The 22849-nt window shown below is 41.7% G+C and overlaps 1 protein-coding gene across 2 annotated transcripts in view; it reads left to right on the top strand.

Moving 5' to 3' along the window:
* The window catches only part of AHCTF1 (AT-hook containing transcription factor 1), a 224478-nt gene that overhangs the window by 179859 nt on the left and 21770 nt on the right, over positions 1-22849 (top strand). For both annotated transcript variants that reach the window (XM_075862729.1, XM_075862728.1), the window contains exons 31-32: positions 577-656; positions 10834-11006. In XM_075862729.1, the coding sequence (XP_075718844.1) occupies positions 577-656; positions 10834-11006 (253 nt within the window). The remainder of the gene's footprint in view (positions 1-576; positions 657-10833; positions 11007-22849) is intronic.

The raw sequence follows: 22849 nt of genomic DNA, 5'->3' as shown, positions 1-22849 counted from the left end.
ATATTGATTAAACCAATTGAATTCCATGCAATAGAAAATTCCTAATTTCTTAGGTTTCGAGGAGGATTTATACGCTACATGTATTTGTTTACCTTTTTTCTTATTTCATCATATTTACAGGGAAATTATAGAGAAACTGTTCCGTAAACTAACCCATTGATTTCAAATGCCAGGTCTTTATTTGTTTTGGTGGCAAAGTAGCATAGTAATCATAATTACTTCTAGTTAGATGTATTTATTTTAGTTTTTAAACAAAGCTTGTGGACTTTCTTTTACTATTCTCATTAAGGCTTATTTTTTTTATGTAATTGTATATATTTTTGTGTGTGTATATATGTACAAAAAACCGCAGCGCACTCAAAAAAAATCATGTGAAGTCTGGGTGCCAAGCAAGTAATCCAGATCCTAGGGATTTTATAATACATGAAGAAGATCTTGCAGCACTACAAGTTCAAAGTATAAAACTGTTGTTTATTAAGACAACATAAAAAAATGTGCAACGTTTCAATCCCACATTGGGATTTTTCTCATGCTTTAAAAAAGAAAAAAAATCATCTCTTATTTTCTCTTATGCAGTGTATTAGACCAATTGGAAGACCACACCCAGCCTACTGAATTTGAGACACAATCCGATTCATCCACCAGGAGCTCAGCTTGTAAGTTCTGATTGCCATTGTGCAGAGTGAAAGTTGTACAGTTAGTACAATTATGGCTGCAAGTAGCCAGAATTTTATATAAAAGGGGTATTCCCACCATAAACATCTGTCATATACATGAGTATCCACAGATGTCTGATAGATGCTTGTGAGGTGGCCGCTGCATCCGGACAGAGATTGAATGAAGAGGTGGGCGTTCATGTGTGTGACTCTCCATTCACTTCTATGGGAGTTACAGAAATAATCAAGCATGCTTGATCAGCTGTTTCCGTAACTCCCATAAAACAAAATAACAAGAGCTACGCTTCACCTCACCTTTCATTCACCATCCTTACTGGGTTGGTCGGGTGACTCCTGTTCTGGAGATAGGTGTTGGTCCCAGAGCTGTGACTCGCATCTATCGGACATTCATGAATGTCTAAAGTGGTAAAAACACTTTAAAGCTTCGTAACAGAAAAACAAAGCACCTATTGCACAGAATTTTTTAATTATTTATTTTAACCCCTTAACAAATAGCGATGGATATATCTGTCACAAGCAGGTGTTAGTTCCTGCATTGCGAGAGATATATCCGTCGCTCTGATCTCGTGGGTACTGCCAGTGTACCCACGAAATCAGCGGTAGGAGCCTGGCTCCTGCCGGAATCGAAGCGCTCTCCGATTCCGGCAGTATAACCCATTAGGTCCTTAGCGACAGCGACATCTAATGTGTTTGACAGAGTGAGCTCCCTCTGTCACCCCATTGGCAGCCCAGCAATGATATTGCGGAGTAACGATCGGTTTCTATGGCAGCCGGGGGCCAAACAAAGGCTGTTCGGTCTGCCTTCAGCATCTGCCTATTAGGATGTGCCAGAGGCATGACCTAATTGCCTGTCAGTTTTACACTGACAGACAATAATACTTTGGTATACGAAGTATCCAAAAGCATTATATCTGCGATCAGAAGATCGCAAAGTGAAGTCCCCTAAGTGTGAAAATAAAAAAAACATAGTTAAAGAGTCTCTGTCACCAGATTTTGCAACCCATATGTGCTATTGCAGCAGATAGGCGCTGCAATGTAGATTACAGTAACGTTTTTATTTTTAAAAAACGAGCATTTTTGGCCAAGTTATGACCGTTTTTGTATTTATGCAAATGAGGCTTGCAAAAGTACAACTGGGCGTGTTGAAAAGTAAAAGTCCAAGTGGGTGTTTATTATGTGCGTACATCGGGGCGTTTTTACTAGCTGGGCGTTCTGACGAGAAGTATCATCCACTTCTCTTCAGAACGCCCAGCTTCTGCCAGATCACGCTGTGACGTCACTCACAGGTCCTGCATCGTGTCAGACGAGCGAGGACACATCGGCACCAGAGGCTACAGTTGATTCTGCAGCAGCATCAGCGTTTGCAGGTAAGTAGTTACATCGACTTACCTGCAAACACCGATGCTGCTGCAGAATCATCTGTAGCCTCTGGTGCCGATGTGTCCTCGCTTGTCCGACACGATGCAGGACCTGGGGAAGTGACGTCACAGCGTGATCTGCCAGAAGCTGGGCGTTCTGACGAGAAGTGGATGATACTTCTCGTCAGAACGCCCAGCTAGTAAAAGAAGTAAAAACGCGCCGATGTACGCACATAATACACGTCCAGTTGTACTTTTACTTTTCAACACGCCCAGTTGTACTTTTGCAAGCCTCATTTGCATAAATACAAAAATGGTCATAACTTGGCCAAAAATGCTCGTTTGTTAAAAATAAAAACGTTACTGTAATCTACATAGCAGCGCCTATCTGCTGCAATAGCAGATAGGGGTTGCAAAATCTGGTGACAGAGCCTCTTTAAAAAGAACCTTTCACTGCCCATACATGTGCAGCATGTAATAGGCACTGTTGCACAAACCCTGGGGCTCTTTAATTTTTTTTTTCCTAACCTCCGCCGTTATTTAGATATCGGTGCCTTTATATTTGGCGCCCAATATTTAAACAACCCCCCTGAACTGTCAATGGGGCGTGTAACATCGCTGTGGCACTGTCCAATCAGCTACGGACTGTGCCACAGCAAGTGCTGGAGAGAGGAGAGCGCGTGCACGCGCAGCTCAAGAGATCAGTCTTGTTCTAGTCTGCCGAGAGCAGAATAGTGTTTGAGAGCAGACGTGCACAGCTCCGAGCAAGTAAAAGGTTTGTGCAGCCCTGCCGATTACATGCTGATCTCAGCTGCACATGTATGGGCAGGTGAAAGGTTCTCTTTGAATAAACAGGGGGGGGGGGGGAATACAGTAAAAATGAAATAAACACCTTTTTTTTTTCTTCTAAAAGTGGTTTTATTTAGTTAGTGTAAAAAAAACACATACACAGATATGGTATCGCCGCGATTGTAACGGCAAAAAACTACGGCATAATTCCTTTTTCCTCCCATTCCCCCCATATAAAATAAAAGTTAATCAACAAGTCCCATGTACCCCCAAAATACTAGCCATGAAAACACCTTGCCCTGCAAATATCAAGCCCACATATGGCGACATTGACTGAAAAATAAAAAGTTACGGCTCTTGGAATGCAGCGATGCAAAAACAACTTTTTTTTTTTTTTTTTTTTTTTTTTAAATAAGGGTTTTTATTTTGCAAACGTAGGAAAACAAAAAACCTTTACATATTTGGTATCCCCGTAATCGTGCCGACCCATAGCATAAAGGTAACACGTTATTTATGCCACATAGAGAACGGCGTCTATTTATAACGCGGCTATCAATGCTGGAATAGCTTTTTATTTTCAATTCTTTCCTAAGAATAGTTAAAAGTTAATCAATATATTATATGCATCCAAAAATGGTGCAATTGAAAAATACAACTTGTCCCGCAAAAAAACAAGCCCTTATACGGCTATGTCGACAGAATAAAAAGAAAAGTTACAACTGTTCGAATGCAACAGTGAAAAAACAAATAATAATCCTTGGTCATCAACGCGCACAAAGGCCTGGTCATTAAGGGGTTAAAAGTGCTGAATTGCTTTAATTTGCCAGTAATCTTTGTTTTTAACTGTGGTAAATGCAAACCTGTGAAATTCCCAAAGGTATTGCTAAAAACCCAGCAAAATGAAACAAAACCCAAAGGTATTACTGTCACGGTACTACCATAAAAATTTACCTACTTTGCAAGAGATCGGTGTCGCATGTAACAAACTTCCGTTTGTTGAAACGTACTCCGTACTCAAGATATTTTCTATTTTCATCACCTTAACCCCTACCCGCACGTGTAAGTAACTGTACGTTGTTGCGGGAGGTTACTTCCCGCACGAGGACGTACAGTTACTGAGTTGTAACAGTGTGCACCGGGAACCGGGAGGTCCGCTGTCGCCGACACTCCACTCTTGCAGGCCAGCGGTTCTTTGCCGCTGATTTCAGCGAATTAACCCCTAAAATTCGGCGATTGGTTGCAATCACCGAATTTTAGGGGTTTCTAGCATATCGCCAGACCCCGGTCCGAAATCGTGGGGTTTGCCGATAGTTAGCATGGCAAACGGAAGCCAAACAATGGCTTCGGCTGGTCCTGATAGGCTTCCTGTCTGACAGGAAGTCACTGTGTCGTTCGCGATGCACACTGTCGGCGACCAGGTGTGCATTGGGGACTGGGAGATCAGCTGATTTCGGCAATTCACCCGTTAAATGTGGTGCTCGATTGCGATCACCACATTGAGATGGTTTGTAGCACATCAGCAGCCCCCATGCAATTGTGGGGGCTGCTGATGCTTGTGATGGCATCCGGAGGCCAGGCAATGGCCTCCGGGTCTGCCATGTATGGAAGCCTATGAGGACCAGCCTCTGGCTGGTCCTCGTAGGCTTACTGTCAGAGTGACTGTGACGTCACACTGACAGTTGGAATACATTACACTACCTAGGTAGTGTAATGTGTTCTAGCAGCGATCAGAGCTGCAGGTAAAAAAAAGAAAGTGTAAAAAAAAAAGTTAATAAAAATGTTTTTGTTAAAAGTGTAAAAATAAGGGTTTTTTTTCCTATAATAAGTCATTTATTATAGGAAAAAATTGAAAACGTTATAAAATAAGTATACATATTTGGTATCACAGTGTTCGTAACGACCCAAACTATGAAACTGTTTTTTTTTCCGCACGGTGAAGGCCGCAAACAAAATAAACGGAAAACTATGTCAGCATCGCTATTTTTTTTTTTTGGTCACCACCCCTCCCAAGATATAGACTAAAAAGTGATCAAAAAGTCGCATTTACCCCAAAATAGTACCAATAAAAACCACAACCCGTCCCGCAAAAAAACAAGACCACCCACAGCTTTTTTGACGAAAAAATAAAAAAGTTACGGCTCAGAATAGGGTCTCAGAAAATAAATTATTTTATAGTAGCGTAATATTATTGTGCAAACGCTGCAAAACTTTAAAAAAAAACTATACACATGTGGTATCGCCGTAATTGTACCGACCCACAGAATAAAGTAAAACGTAATTTATTGTGAACGTTGTAAGAAATAAAGAATTTAAAGCGCCAAAATCGCTGTTTTTTGGTCACCTTAACTCAAAAAGATCCTGTGGGGTCAAAATCCTCACTGTACCCCTAGAAAAATTCCTTGAGGTGGTGTAGTTTCCAAAATAGGGTCACTTTTGGGTGGTTTCCACAGTTTTGGTCCCTCCGAGGCGTTGCAAACTTGACATGGCACTGGAAACCAATCCAGCAAAACCTGCTCTCCAAAAGGCTCTCCTTCCCTCCTGAGCCCTTCTGTGGGTCCAAATATCAGTTTATGACCACATTTGGGGTATTGCCGTAATCGGGAGAAATTGCTTTACAAATGTTGGGGTGCTTTTTCTCCTTTATGCCTTGTAAAAATGAAAACATTCTGTGTCCACAGAAAAATAGGTGATTTTCATCTTCACACACTAATTACACTAAATTCTGCAAAAAAACTGTGGGGTCAAAATGCTAACTATACCCCTAGAAAAATGCTTTGAGGGTTGTGGTTTCCAAAATGGGGTCACTTTTGGGGGGTTTCGACTGTTTAGGTACCACAAGACCTCTTCAAACCTGACATGTGCCTAAAATATATTCCTAAAAAAAGGCCCCAAAATCCACTAGGTGCTACTTTGCTTCTGAGGCCTGTGTTTCTGTCCATTAGGACACTAGGGCCACATGTGGGATATTTCTAAAAACTGCAGAATCTGGGCAATAAATATTGCGTTGCGTTTCTCTGGTAAAACCTTCTGTGTTACAGTTTTTTTTTCATTACAAATGAATTTCAGCAAAAAAAAATTAAATTTGTAAATTTTACCTCTACTTTGCCTTAATTCCTGTGAAATGCCTAAAGGGTTAAAATACTTTCTGAATGTGGTTTTGAATACCTTGAGGGGTGCAGTTGTCAAAATGGGGTGATTTTATGGGGACTTTCTAATATAGAAGGCCCTCAAAGCCACTTCAGAACTGAACTGGTCCCTGAAAAAATGGGCTATTGAAAATATGAGAAATTGCTGCTAAAGTTCTAAGCCTTAAAGGGAATGTGTTGCCAGAAAAACATGTTTTTTTTTTAAAAATTAAACATTTAGTGTGTGGGTGATTAAACATTGTTCAAATTTTTTTTATTTCTTTCGCGAGTCAGGAAATATTATAAATTTTTTCTAATTTATAATACTACCCATTTTTGGTCACTAGATGGAGCTAGTTCCCAAAATTGCAGCATTGCAACATTGGGTTAAAAGCCCTCGCTCTAGTGAGCTCTCAGCATCCCCCCCTCCTTTATCCTGGCTAGTGCCAGGATAAACGAGGGGTTTGAAAGGTTTAACCTCCTACACTGTGTGTCGCCATTTTTTGAGGTAACCCACAGTGTAGTAGGTTTACATACAGTAGTAAACACACACAAACACTAACATACATTGAAATCTCTTACCTGCTCCTGCCGCCGCGGCTCCCTCCGGCCCGTCCGCTCCCTTTGCTGCCGCTGTTCCATGTGCACAAGTCCGGAAGCCGCGACCGGAAGTAGTAATATTACCGTCCGGCCGCGACTTCCGGTCCACAGGAAAATGGCGCCGGACGGCGCCAATTTCGAATAGGACTGTGTGGGAGCGGCGCATGCGCAGTTCCCACACAGACGCCGTAAACGGCAGTCAATGGGACGGGAGCCGTTCGCAGTCCCTATGGGACTGTGGCTGCCGTATTCCATGTCTGTGTGTGTCGTTAATCGACACACACAGAAATGGAACAAAAAATGGCAGCCCCCATAGGGAAGAAAAAGTGTAAAAATAAGAAACAGTAAAACACAAACACACAAATGAAAATAAACGTTTATATTAAGGCACTAACATCTTTAACATATAAAAAAATTATTTGTGATGACACTGTTCCTTTAACGTCCTAGAAAAATAAAAGGACGTGAAAAAAACCCCGATGTAGACATATTGGGGATGTTAACTACTAACTATTTTGTGTGGTATTACTATCTGTTTAACAAGCAAATACATTTAAAATTAGAAAAATGCTAATTTTTGCTAAAATTTGAAGTTTTTACAAATATTGAATTTATCGACCAAATTTTTTCATAAAGTGCAATATGTCACGAGAAAACATTTTCAGAATCGCTTGGATAGGCAAAAGCATTCCGCCGTTATTACCACATAATGTGACACGTCAGATTTGAAAAAAAATCTGTGTCGACAAGGCCAAAACAGGCTGTGTCCTAAATGTAAATCCCACAATGCCAATAAAACTTGCTCTTGAAGTGATGTAAAGGACTACTAAGTCGACAGTAATTTTTCCGTCTCTGATCTACCCAATATTACATAGAAGAAGGCTACTTTTTCACCCATTGTCTTCAGAAGCAGAATTTTTTTCTTAGGTGTACAGTTCCTTACATTATTCAAAGACCTCTTTTGGCCGTATTTTTCAGTCAAAGATCTGCAACAAAAGTGTAATACAAATTAAAGTGTCTTACAAATCCCCAAACACACACTGCAGAAAACCACATAATTTGAGGACATGCAGTGGTAACTATAATCCACAGCATGTGTCATCTGATGCTATGTCATCATCTGTTCCTTTCAGCTATTTCCCAGCGCTCCCTCCCTCCTTTCCAAGAGGAGACAAGCTGAAGGGTTGACCCTGCTGGAGGCCGGACATGAAACATTCTTCCAATACAGGTGGTTATCTGAGAGGAATATAGCGCCCTTTCGCTTTCTCCTCCCCGTCCTAAAATAAATAACTAGAATCCTCAGGAATGCTGTTTTATTATTCTCTGGGGCACCTTCACTTTAAAAAGGGACTTGGGCAGAACCTGCTTTGACCTTGGTGCCCACTGAAACTGATCTGAGCCCAGAGCAGATGTTAAAACTTTTGTCTGGTTGACCGCCTTAATCTGACTGCGAGACACTTTACAAGTCCAGGATCTTAAATCTTCCTCTACCAAGAGAGATTCTCCTTTTGGTGCCCTCACCACACTCCAAAATGTTTTCCTTTTTTTGTTTGAGATCTCTCTTAAAGAGTGGAAGCTTCCTGATAAGTGTATATCAAAGCCAAAGCGCCTGGGCATCATGTATCCTTTCCCAGAGTATTTTTTTTCTTTAACAAATGGCAAACCTCACCGGCAGTCTCTAGTCTAGCTTTTAGGAAGCTGGGTCGGCCCTGCGACTTGTTTTCACCGCAATTAAATGGTCTAGACAAATATTATCAAGGCATGTGAAGCTGCTTTCACACGCCTCTCCCAAATTTCTGATGGCTGGGTACGTGAGGTTGTCTACAGGCTACAAACTAGAATGTTTTAATGTCTTGTTCAGTCTCTTCTGTCCCTTGGAGTGATTGTCCCAGTTCCTATGCAGGAATATTTTTCTAGAGTTTATTCCAACCTATTTGTCATTCTAGAAAATGGAGGGAATGGTCTAAAGCACTTCAACAGTTTTATCAAATCTCTACTGTTTTCTGGATGAAATCGGTGTTCAGTGACTTCATCCATGGAGCAGGGGGAGGTTCTTTCGTTAGAGGACATTAAGGACGTTTGTCTGCACATCCTATCTGTTCATCCCATTCGCAATTCCTTGACTTTGCGATTCGATCTTGCCATTACCAATTTGGGGCACTCCCATTTGTATTGTCAACGGCCCCACTGGGTCTTCACGGCGGTGCTCTCCTACATAATGTCTTGCTCTCTTTTGTGTTGTGGCCATTCCACGTATGGGTGATATAGTGATTGGCTGACCTGGAAGGCAACCTATCTAGACAGCATTCACATAACTCCTGTCCTGCTTCAGTTGGATACTCCCAAGTCCTTCCTATACCCCTCGCAAAGTTTGATCTTTCTGGGCATGTGTTTCAACAAATCTAAGGCTATGGACTCCCTCTGTAGTACAAGCACCTCTCTCCAACAGGACTTTCAGACTCTGGAGGCTCTTTCCAGTGTTGATCCACCACTGCATGTGGATTGTAGACCTGATTGTCTTACATCGAGGCAATTTACATTCACCCTTTCAACGAGCCTTTCTTACTCATTGGAACAAGTCCACAGACTCTGAACCGCCTGATAGAATTCCCCGTGTCGGGTGACACTGGGCCTGCACCACCTTACCGCTGCAGTAGTTTATCCTGTCTATGGACTCCAATGTTCTCTGGTGGGGAAGTGTCTTCCAAAACCTAACCTTTCAAGGCATGTACCTCTCCAGGAAGATGTTCTCTCCTAGGATTCACTCTTCCACCCAAATGTAGCATTTCTTCGTTTAACAGCATGGCTTAACAAGTGATCCAAACCGACTGATCGAAAACCATCTTCCTCTTGGATCTACCATAGAACATGGATGTTTTTTTGTCCGTTGATGTGAGAAGGCAGTTTTTCTCTTTTGCACTTTCTCGCTTGCTTCCATCCTTCAAGAAGATCTGGGTCTCGGCCTTAGTGCTCTCGAAGGTCAGGTGTCGGCTCTTTCCGTTCTCTTTCAGCACCCTTTGCCAGCCAAGTCAGCTATCCGTACTCTCCTACAAGGGGTAGCCCATGCTGTGACCCCTACTGTCAACCTACTTCTCCCTGAGATGTTAATCTGTTTCTTGATGCATTGCAGTCTACTTTAGTCGAGCCACTGGACAAACTTTCCCTCTGCCTTCTTTCTAGGATAGTATCGTTCTTGGTGGCACTCTCCTCAACTCAAATTAGCTTGGAACTGACAGTCCTTTCCCGTAAATCCCCGTTCCTGGTGATTCACCGTGACATGCTGGTGCTTTTGCCCTGTCCCCCCACCTTTCTTTCCAAGGTGGTTTCAGCCTTTCATATTAATGAAGACGACGTTCTCCCTTCTGTCATTTCTAACTAGGGAACCATTGCTCTACTATTTAAATTACAAGGTGCAGATCTCTATCCGTCCCTCACTCACATACTTTTTTTTTTGTCATTCCGGAATGTCCTGTGTAGGGTCTTGTGGCTTCCAAAACTGCCATCACCAGCTTGATTTTGTCCACCTTTGGCGAGGACTACTTGTCGCAAGGCAAGGAGCCTCTCCGGGTGACAGCACATTCCACTAGAGCAGTTGGATCCTTGTGGGCAGTTCAGCATAGAGCTTTGGCTGCACAGGTGTGTAAAGCCGCTACCTGGCCTGCCCTTCACACCTTCTCCAGTGTGCATACATTTAATGCCTCTTTCAATCAGAGGATTTTACAGGCGGCGCTCAGTCTTCTGTTCCTTTGTACCCCAATGACACGGACAAGAAAAAATTGGATTCTCTTTTTTTTTGTTCTGCTTTAAAATACCTTTCTAGTCATGTTCTTTAGGGGATACTGCACCAGCACAATGTTTCTCTTTTAGGTGTTATCACTTTTCTCCAGGGTGTGGGTTTTCATCTGGTTCTCATATGGTTTATGGTTTTCGTTATTAGTTGTTGCCATCTGTTTCTTTTACTGCTTATGTATAAACTGCTAAGCTCTGTGTCTGCAGGACAATCATAGCCTGGTAGGAGGAGTTAATACTTTTTCACGTAGTGTCCGACTTCTAGTGGCAGGGGCTATACCCTAGGTCATCTGTGTTCCCCCAATATATGTAACAAGAAAGGAATTTTACGATGAGTAATTAAAAAAATCAGTTTTTCAGGCTGGGCATTTTACTAACGCTTTGACATCTTTCCAGAAGTATTTGCACTTGTGAATATTTGGAGCTCTTTTTATGTATTCTTTTTCAAGTTTTGTTGTTTTTTTAATGCCACTGTTTGTTTTCCTATTTTTACAGCTGTTATCAGTGTTCACGATAGTGAAGAAATTGAGAGTGCAGAATCTGAATATCTTGATCATGAAGGGGAAGAAGAGAATGAACCTAAACTGCAGATTATGGAGGAGAATGTTCTAATTGTTGAGGAAATTCCTGCTGTCACAGCCCCACTGTCTCACTCTATGGAGGCTCGGGTAATTCTAAAGAATTGGTGAATGTATAGCTTGTGTTTCTTAGCCTAAATTGTAGATGTGGGAGCAAAACTTTGCATTATAAAGGGGTTGTCTGGGATCAAGAAAAAAAACATGCCAAGGTGGGAAAATGTCATTAAAAAGGTAAGTAATGCTTTTGTTATTATTTAAATTCCCTGGAGCTCCAGTTCTGGTACTCCCTGCTGGTCTTGGTTTACTGATCCACAGTGATGACATCACATCGACACATGTAAACCCCTGCAGCTAATGACTGGCCTCAGCGGTGGCTGCATCTTTTACTTCATCGCTGCAGCTCCGTAAACATCGACCGGCCGGGATCATTTTAAGGGAATGTGTCGCTAGAAATTTTTTTTTTTTTAGTTAAACAGTTATTATATACATGATTAGACATTGTTCTAATTTTTTACATTTTTTCACAAGTCAGGAAATATAAATTAGATTCTAATTTATAACATTTCCCTGTGCTGGTCACTAGAGTGAGCAATTCCAAAATTGCAGCATTGGCATCTGGTAAAGCAACCACATTGCTTTATGCTGCAAAAATTTGAGAAGACACACTCGCTCTAGTGTCGTCAAACAATCCCCCCTCCTTTTATCCTGGCTAGTGCCAGGAGAAAGGAGGGAATTGAATGTTCAAACCTCCTACACTGTGTGCCGCCATTTTTTGAGCGAATACAGTGTAGTAGGCCTACATACAGTGGTAATCACACACTAAAACACGAACATACACAAACATAACTTACCTGCCGCGGCCGGCCCGTCCGCTCCTAGTGCTTGCTTCTAATCACATGTCCGGAAGCCGCGACCGGAAGTAGTCATCTTGTCCGGCCGCGGCTTCCGGTCCACAAGAAAATGTCGCCGGATGTCGCCCGGCCGAAGACTTAACTTTTGGTCTGTGTGGGAGCGGCCGCATGCCGTTCCCACACAGACGGCGTAGTGAATGCGAACGGCTCCTGTTTGCATTCTCTATGGGGATGTATTTGCCATATTCCATCTCTGTATGTGTCGTTAATCGACACATACAGAGATGAAAAAAAAAATGGCAATCCCCACAGTGAAATAAAAGTTAGGAAAAAAAAAAGTTAAACACAAACACACGAATAAATAAAATAAATTTTAATAAAACACTAAAATCCACTTGATATAAAAAAATAATTTTTCGTGACACCTGTCCTTTATGCTGTGCCACTGGAGCAGCAGGGATATAAAAGATAAGTAATGCTGCATTTATTTTATGCCATTTCCCTGCCTTTATCTGTTTTTGGGGTTTTTTGTCCCAGAGAATATTTAGTCCCTTCGGGACTAAGCTGTTTTTTTTTAGCTATAGTTTTTCACTCCCCGCATTCGAAGAGCCATAACTTTTTTTATTTTTACGTCAATTGAGTGGTGTTGGGGCTTATTTTTTGCGGGAGGAGTTGTAGTTTCTTTTCATACCATTTATAGTTCCATATAATGTACTGGGAAACTGAAAAAAAAATATTTGCGGGCTGAAGTTGGAAAAAAAAACTATGATTCCTCAATTGTTTGGGTTTCGTTTTTACGGCTTTCACCGTGTGGTAAAAACGTCAACTTATCTTTATTCTGTGGCTCAATACGATTACGGTGATACCAAATTTATATAGTTTTGTTTTTTTTTTTACTACTTTTCGTTTCAATAATTTTTATTGCGTTTTCACGAAAATATAAACATACAAAATAAATTTATATAATCCTAAACTGATACAGGTCATACACCAGGTATTAACATGTTTTCCAGTTACAATATATAAGTATAACATGACCTTTGGTGTTAGCTTTATGAAATAATATACATATATAATATAATAAAATATACATAAACAGCAGGATAAACATAAACCGAAGAAAACAAAAGCCAGCTTTACATATCAATGTGATAAGACAGTTAAAAATGTAATAAAAAGTCAAGGCAAAGAAGAATACACAAAAGAGAGTAAATCCCCCATCATGTGGAAGTGCAGTAAGATCTATAAACCCATGCATTCCATCGCTTAGCAACGGTATCATAAGTAAAATTACCATATGCAATAATCTTCTCATAGACATAGTTACATAGTTAGTACGGCTGAAAAAAGACATGTCCATCAAGTTCAACCAAGGAACGGGAAAAGGGAAGGAAAAATTTCTACACATAGGAGTTAATACTTTTTTGTTCTAGGAAATTATCTAACCCTTTTTTAAAGCCATTTACTGTCCCTGCTGTGACCAGCTTCTGCGGTAGACTATTCCATAGATTCACAGTTCTCACGGTAAAGAAGGCTTGTCGCCTCTGCAGGTTGAACCTTTTTTTCTCCAGACGGAGGGAGTGCCCCCTTGTTATTTGAGGGGATTTTACATGGAACAGGATTTCACCATATTTTTTGTATGTGCCATTAATATATTTATATAAATTAATCATGTCCCCCCTTAGTCGTCTTTTTTTCAAGGCTAAATAGGTTTAATTCTTTTAATCTTTCCTCATAACTTAAATTCTCCATGCCCCTAAGGGTATGTTCACACGATGAGAGGCATTTACGTGTGAAAAGACAGACTGTTAACAGCTGCCTCGTTTCACACGTAAATGCTCCTCCTCGCATTTTGCGAGCCGTCTGAGACGCTCGTAAATCTTGAGCTGTGCTTCATTGAGTTCAATGAAGAACAGCTCAAATTACGTGGCAAAGAAGTGCCCTACACTTCTTTGCCGAGGCAGTCCATTTACGCGTCGTCGTTTGACAGCTGTCAAACGACGACGCGTAAATTACAGGTCGTCTGCACAATACGTCGGCAAACCCATTCAAATGAATGGGCAGATGTTTGCCGACGTATTGTAGCCCTATTTTCAGGCGTAAAACGAGGCATTATACGCCTCGTTTACGCCTGAAAATAGGTTGTGTGAACCCAGCCTGATTAGCTTCGTTGCTCTTCTTTGTATTTTTTCCAACTCCAGGGCATCCTTCCTATGAACTGGAGCCCAGAACTGAACTGCATATTCTAGATGAGGCCTCACTAATGCTTTGTAAAGTGGCAATATTACATCCCTGTTCCGTGAGTCCATGCCTCTTTTAATACACGACAATATCCTGCTGGCCTTTGAAGCAGCTGATTGACACTGCATGCTGTTATTGAGTTTATGATTTACAAGTACACCTAGATCCTTCTCAACAAGTGAATCCGCCAGTGTAGCTCCCCCTCTTACATATGATGCATGCAGGTTGTTGGTACCCAGATGCATAACTTTACATTTATCTACATTAAACCTCATTTGCCAAGTGGACGCCCAAACACTTAGTTTGTTTAAATCTGCCTGCAATTCATGAACATCTTCCATAGACTGAACTATATTACATAGCTTGGTGTCATCTGCAAAAATAGAAATAGTGCTATTAATCCCATCCTCTATATCATTAATAAATAAGTTGAATAATAGTGGTCCCAGCACTGAACCCTGGGGTACACCACTTATTACCGGGGACCATTCAGAGTAGGAATCATTGACCACAACTCTCTGGATACGGTCCTTGAGCCATTTCTCAATCCAATTACAAACTATATTTTCTAAACCTATAGTCCTTAATTTACCCATTAGGCGTCTATGGGGGACAGTGTCAAATGCCTTTGCAAAGTCCAAAAACACTAAATCCACAGCGGCCCCTCTGTCTAGGCTTCTGCTTACCTCTTCATAAAAACAGATTAGGTTAGTTTGACAACTTCTGTCCTTAGTAAAACCGTGCTGGCTGTCACTTATAATACTATTTTTTGTCACATAATCCTGTATATAGTCCCTCAATAGCCCCTCAAACATTTTCCCCACGATTAATGTTAAGCTTACTGGTCTATAATTACCCGGGGAGGACCTAGAGCCCTTTTTGAAAATCGGCACCACATTTGCGCTGCGCCAGTCCCTTGGCACTATACCAGTCACTAGAGATTCTCTGAATATTATGAAAAGGGGCACAGAAATAACTGAACTAAGCTCTTTAAGAATTCTAGGGTGTAACCCATCTGGTCCCGGGGCCTTGTGCACATTTATTTAATTTAATTTAGCTTGGACCATATCTATATTCATCCAATTCAGTATATCAACTGATATATTAACAGCACTGGCACCGGCTACATCAGCTGCTCCTTCTGTTGTATATACAGAGCTAAAGAACCCATTTAGTAACTCTGCCTTCTCTTGATTACCATTATCTAGGGGTCCTACATGTTCAGACCTTGGCTTTTTAGCATTTATATACTTGAATAATTTTTTGGGATTTGTTTTACTATCCTTGGCCACCTGCCTTTCATTTTGTATTTTTGCTAATTTTATTACCTTTTTACAGATTTTATTAAGCTCTTTATATTTTACAAAGGCTGCAGATGTACCCTCAGATTTGTATTTTTTAAATGCCCTTTTTTTGTCATGTATTGCCCCTTTCACAGAAGGTGTAAGCCATGTGGGGTTTAATTTGAGTTGTTTATACTTGTTACCTATAGGAATAAATTTTGCACTATAATATCTCAAAGTAGATTTGAAAATCTCCCATTTATCATTTCTCCCATTATTTGACATTAGTTCTTCCCAGTCTATATCCTGAATTTCAGCCTTCATCCTGGGGAATTTGGCTTTCTTAAAATTAAATGGTTTTGCCCTCCCAGCCTGCTTTTGTTTTTTACAGTATAGGTAAAATGTAACTATATTATGATCACTGTTACCGAGGTTTTCACAAACATTGACATTCCCAACAAGATCTGCATTATTAGAAATGACCAGATCCAACAGAGCTTCACCTCTAGTCGGGTCTTCCACAAACTGGCCCATAAAATTGTCCTGCAACAGGTTGAGGAAATGTCTCCCCTTTGCAGTTGAAGCTGAACCATGACACCAATTAATATCCCGGAAATTAAAATCTCCCATTATCACTACAGTACCCGCCTGTGCAGCCCGCTCCATCTGTTTATATAGCTGAACTTCCATCTCCTCAGTTATATTGGGGGGGTCTATAGATTACACCAAAAGTAATTTTTTCAGTGTTTACCTCCCTTTCTAGTTCCACCCACAAGGTTTCAACCTCCTCACAGTATTCACCCACTATTGTCTCTTTCACACTCGCCTTCATATCATTTCTCACATACAGACATACACCACCACCTTTCCTATTTGTCCTGTCTTTCCGAAAAAGTGTAAAACCCTGTAGATTTACAGCCCAGTCATGTGAAGAGTCCAGCCATGTTTCAGCAACACCAACTATATCTATATTTTCTTCCAGTATCAAGGCCTCCAGCTCCCCTATTTTGCTTGCTAGACTTCTGGCATTTGTGAACATACACTTTAACTTGCCTGTCAGTTTTTCACTTTTATTATCAGAAATGTGATTTGACATTATTTGGGCATTTTTATTTACACTGCTGTTTTGTAACGAAAGGATCTCCTTATCTTGTTGTCTAGTCCTCTCCCCACATTCTGTTTCTCCCCCCACCAATATAGTCTGACCCCACTCTAACCTGGCTACCCCTTTTTTTTTCTACATTTACCTCCCTCCTCAGCCCTAGTTTAAATACTCCACCACCCCAGCTAGAATTCTCTCCCCCAGCACAGCGGACCCCCTTCCATTTAGGTGCAAATCATCTGCAGAATATAGTTTGTACCCCAATGAAAAGTCAGCCCAGTGCTCTAGGAACCCAAATCCTTCTCCTCTACACCAAGACTTAAGCCATGCATTTAACTCCCTGAGCTCCCGCTGTCTTTCCTGTGATGCGCATGGCGCAGGCAGTATTCCTGAGAATACTACTTTGGAGGTCCTTCCCTTCAGCTTGTAGCCTAGTTCTTTAAAATTATTCTTAAGGCTCCTCCACCTACCATTTATTCTGTCGTTGGTTCTGACATGGACCACGACAGCTGGATCATCACCAGCCCCTCCCAGCAATTTGTCCACCCGTTCCACCACATGCCGAGCCCTGGCACCATGGAGACAGCAAACCATTCGGTTGAGGTGGTCTTGGCGACAAATTATTCTATCAGTCTTCCTGATTATAGAATCCCCTACGACTATCAATTGTCTTGGCTTACCTGCATTACCATCCTGCCGACTACTAGATGGGCTGTTCTCCCGGCTGTTAGGGAGATCAGTATCCACTAGGGCTGCCATTTCTGAGACTGACACCCTCGCATCATCACCCAACTTGGCAATTTTCCTGGAATGTCAGAAACCGGATCGGCCTTCCTTTTCTTTGACCCCTTTCTACTGCCCCTAACTACATTAACCCAGCTACTTACCTGATCCTGCTCACCCATGTCTTCACCCTCCAGTTCTAACCCACTAACTGCATGCTCCGTGAGCAGCATGCTTCGCTCAAGATTGTCTATCCTCCTCAGTGTTGCATTTTGCTCCTCCAGATCTCTAATACGAGCTTCCAGGTGACAAACATGCTCACATCTGCCACAGAGATATTCACCCTGGAACTCAGGCTCGTTTTATTGAACTCCACGCTTGCAATAAACAATATACGATGTTACAGCAAATCAAACAATAGTACGTTGAAATGTAACACATATCATTCCATACATTATCATATAGTACAGATCATACAGTACATCCTAGCCTTACATGTTCAGAAATTATCCAAGTTTAATCATAGTTTATTCCGTTATACCTATATTTAGTAAAGATCAGTCTAAACATATTTATCCAATATAACAGTACATCCTTCATTACTTTCTCTCTCCCTTCCACTCCCTGAATTCTACTGCATTAAAGAGTGCATTCTCCCTCTCGTTCCCAAAGTTTCTGATGTTGCGAGCCAGCCATCCCAAATCTTCCCAAACTTCTGTTCACATTTCCTATTTCTGTATACAACTTTCTCAAATGGTATGACAGTATTAACTAGTGATTTCCATTGCTTGACCTTGGGGGATTTATCCGCCATCCATCTCAGGGCTATAGCCTTTCGAGCCAGAAATAGTTTCCCTGAGAAACACCCGTATATGAAATGTCCAGCTTTCCTCCTGCAGCAAACCCAACAAACATACTTCTGGAGTTTTTGGTATGGGCACCATAACAATGCTATTTAATACCTCCAATATCCCATCCCAGAATATGCTAACACAGGGACACAGGGAGTTCACTTAGGCTGATGCAGATTTTAGTGGAGGAAGAGAAAGTCCAGTTTGACTTTATTAGTGCTGAGCTCAAAAAAGAGATCGAGGCAGCTAAGTCTTTGGTAGATACCCCTGGTTTTGATAAAAAAGACAAAATCCTACAACAAACTGTAGAAAGGTTCACTAATCATTTAAAGGAACGTAAACACTTCCAGTTCCAGAGAGACCTACAGGAATTTAGGGAGAAAAAAGCTTACGACTTTGTTAATACCCAACAACAGCAATATCAACAGACTAATAGGGGGCCGAGGGAATCTGACCCTTCCACATCAGAGAGTGAAACAACAGACTCTGAAAGAGTGGGCCCTTTCTTTGGTGGCAGTGGTGGGAAACAAAAATACAGGGGAGGAGCTAGAGGTAGAAATAGAGGCCGTGCTAGAGCCTCTTCTAATAGTGGCAATAATTTTTTAGCCAACAATCCCCCCATTTCCCGCTACATGCTGAGGGGACAAAAGGATTAGTGAAGGGAAGTAATATGGATAGGCTACGAATCATAAACCTATCTGAATACATTTTGAGTGCATCAGAGAGTACGCTATTAGAAAAGGGACTTTCCTTTGTCCCCACAGTGAAGTTTGACTCATTTTCTTGGATAAAGGATCTTAATTTGTTTGCTCGCAAGCTCAAATGGATCAAATTCTTCAAACACCATAATAGAAAAAAATGCATGGAATTGGGGTTAGAAGAATCTGATATGGAAGGCCTTGTGGCCTTAGAGGGGTTACTAGAGGAATCTGGTAGAACCCCAGGTCTAGGTCCTTTCACTAATCTTAAAATGAAGAGTAGGAAGCTGCCACCTATAGGAGATTTTACCAATGTAGATTTATTTGTGGAGATGGTGGGAGATGAGATCAAAAATCTTAGTCAGGACATTAGGGGCATAGATAACAACTTGTCCTGGTCCGAACGAGTAGCTCTGACCACTTTAGAGAAAAAACAAAATATTGTTCTAAAGGCATCTGATAAAGGTGGGAACATCGTGGTCATGAGTAGAGATGACTATAAAAAAATGTGTGAGGACATTTTACTCAATCCTGACTGTTACACCATTTTAAAGGACAACCCCACAGCACTGTTCAAGAAGGAGCTGCTGGGCATTTTGAGTGATGCAAAGAGCAGATCTTTGATCAGTGCGAGTGAGTTTGGGTTCCTGTTCCCACAATTTCCCATCATGGCGTGTTTTTATAGCCTGCCCAAAATCCACAAAGGGTATATCCCCCCTTACGTGGCAGACCTATTGTTTCAGGCATTAACAATTTAACTCAAAATGTGAGTACATATGTAGATCAGGTATTGCGCCCCTTTGTCTTGAGTCTCACATCATATGTACGTGACACTATGGATGTTCTGAAACAAATTGACGGTATTACTTTGGAGAAAGACACACTGTTGGCTAGCCTGGATGTTGAGGCGTTGTATTCGTCCATACCTCACAAATTGGGTTGTAAGGCGATCGAGTACTTCCTTGGATCAAGGGGCACTCAGTTTGCAGCCCATAACCAATTTGTTTTGCAGTTACTATTTGTTCTTGAAAAAAATATATTTATCTTTGAAGACAAGATCTTTCATCAGCAATGTGGCACTGCAATGGGGAGTCCTGCTGCTCCCACCTATGCAAATTTATTTCTTGGCTGGTGGGAGGAGACAATTGTCTTTGGGGACAAATTTGCCAAATGGACTTCGTCCGTTGGACTATGGATTAGATATATTGATGACGTGCTGCTTCTTTGGAACTCAACAGCAGAGGAGTTCCATAGTTTTGTAGCAGCCCTCAATACAAATGATATAGGGCTAAGGTTCACATGTGAGATCAGTGAAAAAGAATTGTCTTTTCTGGATTTGAAAATTATAAAAACAGGAGAAGGTACAATTCGTACCAAGGTACACCGGAAAGAAACAGCAACCAATAGTTTCTTGCAATGGAACAGTTGTCATCCTTATCCCCTCAAACGTGGCATTCCAAAAGGCCAATTTATGAGAGTACGTAGGAATTGTAGCTCCATGGGTGATTTTGAGTGTCAGGCTCAGGAACTCAAAACAAGATTGAAGGATAGAGGTTTCCCCAAGGGTGTAATCAGAAAGGCCTATGAGGGAGCAAGGGACGCAGACAGGCAATGTCTTCTGGTTCCTAAAAAACTTAAAGAAGAACAAGTTACGAGACTCATAGGCACCTATGATTCTAAACAAAATGATATTATGCAAATCCTGAAAAGGTATTGGCGTATTCTCAGTTCTGATACAGATTTGGTAGATCAGATCACACAATGGCCCTCTGTCACGTATCGGAGAGGGAAAAACATTAGGGACAGAGTCATGCACAGTTGTTTTGACCCCATTATTCCTAGGGGTACGTGGCTGGATAGACAAATACCAGGCACTTTTAGATGTGGTAGCTGTAAAGCCTGTGACTTCATTCTCAAAGGGAATAGCTTTACCAGTGTTGCAACACAGGAAAAGTACAACATTCGGGATTTTGTCAATTGCAAAACAGCGGGGGTGGTTTACCTTATTACATGCCCATGCCCCCTAAATTATGTGGGCAAAACGGCACGACAATTTCGGCGCCGGATAAGGGAGCATGTTGGAGATATTATCCATGCTAGGGACACCCCAATATCTAAGCATGTACATGCTAAACACCAAGGCCATGCAGCATGTTTAAAGTTTCAAGCAATTGAACTCATTAGACCCCCAAAAAGAGGTGGTGACTGGGACAATTTAATTCTACGCAAAGAAGCCCAATGGATCCATAGACTGGCATGCATACAACCAGCGGGTTTAAACGAGCAGACTAATTATACGTGTTTTATTTAATATGCAATACCATTCCTCTTTAGGCGGCCAGTATTCACCCTGGGTTGCCTTATTGGGTGGGTGGTTTTATTTTGCATAGTGCACTTTGTTTGATATGGCCACATTGGCCAGCCAACATATAAAGAGATCTTTTGTCAGAATTTCCAAATGGGAGGGACTCCGTAATCTTGTCCACCCAATATGTGTTTATAAACTAAAGAGTTGCTTTTTGAGGTAGTCCACTTGCGGTGGGTAACTGTCCCGCAAGACATACTTACAAATTAATTATCGTTTTGCTCTTACCTTCCTCTAACTTGGCAGTCCGGGCGATACGTCCTTGGCTTCTACTGCGCCTGCGCGTTCGGTATGATGCGGTCGATGATGACCCCTGGCTGTCAGCTGACGGCAGGGGGTCACATGGGCAGGTGTCACGAATCGAGAGGGTGCTGTGATTGGTCAGTTCATGTAGCGCTGCCAATTACGAGGGGTGGAGTTTTGGTGCTTATAGTAACCCAGCGCCTGCAATGAAGTATGCCGTTGACATCGATACGAGCATCTTCCCGTGGTGACCAAGATACGGACCCCTGAGGATGAGTATCTGAAACGCGTAGGGTCGTTCATTGTACATGGAATGTCTGCATAGGGGACAGTAGCATTGTGTTACACCCAGCGCTAGGAGATCCGGTGATTATTCACGGACACTGGTGCTTTTTGGGGATTGTACTATTGTTGTGCCCAGGATAAATGCTGGTTCCAGTAAAATATTGTTACAAACACTGAGATATATTTATCACAATGACTCAGTGTTTCTTGTTTAATACCTTTTTGAATTTTCACGGTGGGGCTTATTTCACAGTGGTGTGTTACCCCTGTTTTTAAAACTAATAAAAGGTATATTTTACTCAGTTGTCACTTCAGTGAACCTTCTAATTTTCTTATATTGTGAGAGCACAATTATATTTATATCAATTTATACAGTGAATTTAACACAGGGACAACCCCATATGAGATGCATGAAGTCAGCCCCATTGGAATGGCATCTGTGGCATTCAGAATTTGGCATCCTGCCCATGCGATGTAAAGTAGTTGGTGTAAGGTAGCACTGGTGTAAAATGTACAGTTGAGTCATTCTATTATTAACAGATGGAGATACCAGCAAAGGAGACTCCAGAGCCTCCATCCAGTCCTCCTCTGACATACCGGGGATAACCTCCTGCCATGCCATCTGCACGGATAGCGTTTGCGTCTCAAATTTTTGCGTTTAGGAGATGGGTGTATAGTGCTCAGATGATACCCTTGGGTCCCTGTGTCTTAAGCACTCCTATCAGCGGGAATTTTGAAATAGACGGGGATTGCATTTTGAACTGTGCGGTCAGCGCATGTCTTAATTGCAGATACCTGTAAAAACTGGGTGCGATTTAAACCAAATTTCTCCATCATCTGGGTAAATGATAGCAACACATTGTCATCATACACATCCCCCATACACTGGACTCCATTTCCCTTCCAATACTCAGATCCCTCCAACATGTGTAAATGTGAAAACATGAGATTATCCCACAGCGGCGTTCCTTCCTCCATAGCCCCAAAGCTACACATCAATTTTGCTGCCTTCCACACCTAATGTGCTAGTCTGTGAAGCAGAAGCAGGTTGCCTCTAAACAAAGCTGGATTCTCCAACACCGGCCACATGACTGAAACGCCCAGCACCTGTCCCAAAGCATAGTCGGAGAAGGATTCCTCCCCCTTGCTGATCCACTCCAAGTATCGCAATTGACCACTCAAAAAATAGATGTAGAAATAAGGTAGTGCCATGCCCCCCCTATCCCATGGACGCTGTAGCTTAGCCAGTGCAATTTTCCTTTGAGATGTCCCCCAAACAAAGCTAGCCGTA

The sequence above is a fragment of the Rhinoderma darwinii genome, chromosome 4 (assembly GCF_050947455.1).
Source record: "Rhinoderma darwinii isolate aRhiDar2 chromosome 4, aRhiDar2.hap1, whole genome shotgun sequence".
Classification (NCBI taxonomy): domain Eukaryota; kingdom Metazoa; phylum Chordata; class Amphibia; order Anura; family Rhinodermatidae; genus Rhinoderma; species Rhinoderma darwinii.
Note: the sequence above shows the minus strand (reverse complement) of the source record. Positions and strands in the feature narration are given on the sequence as shown.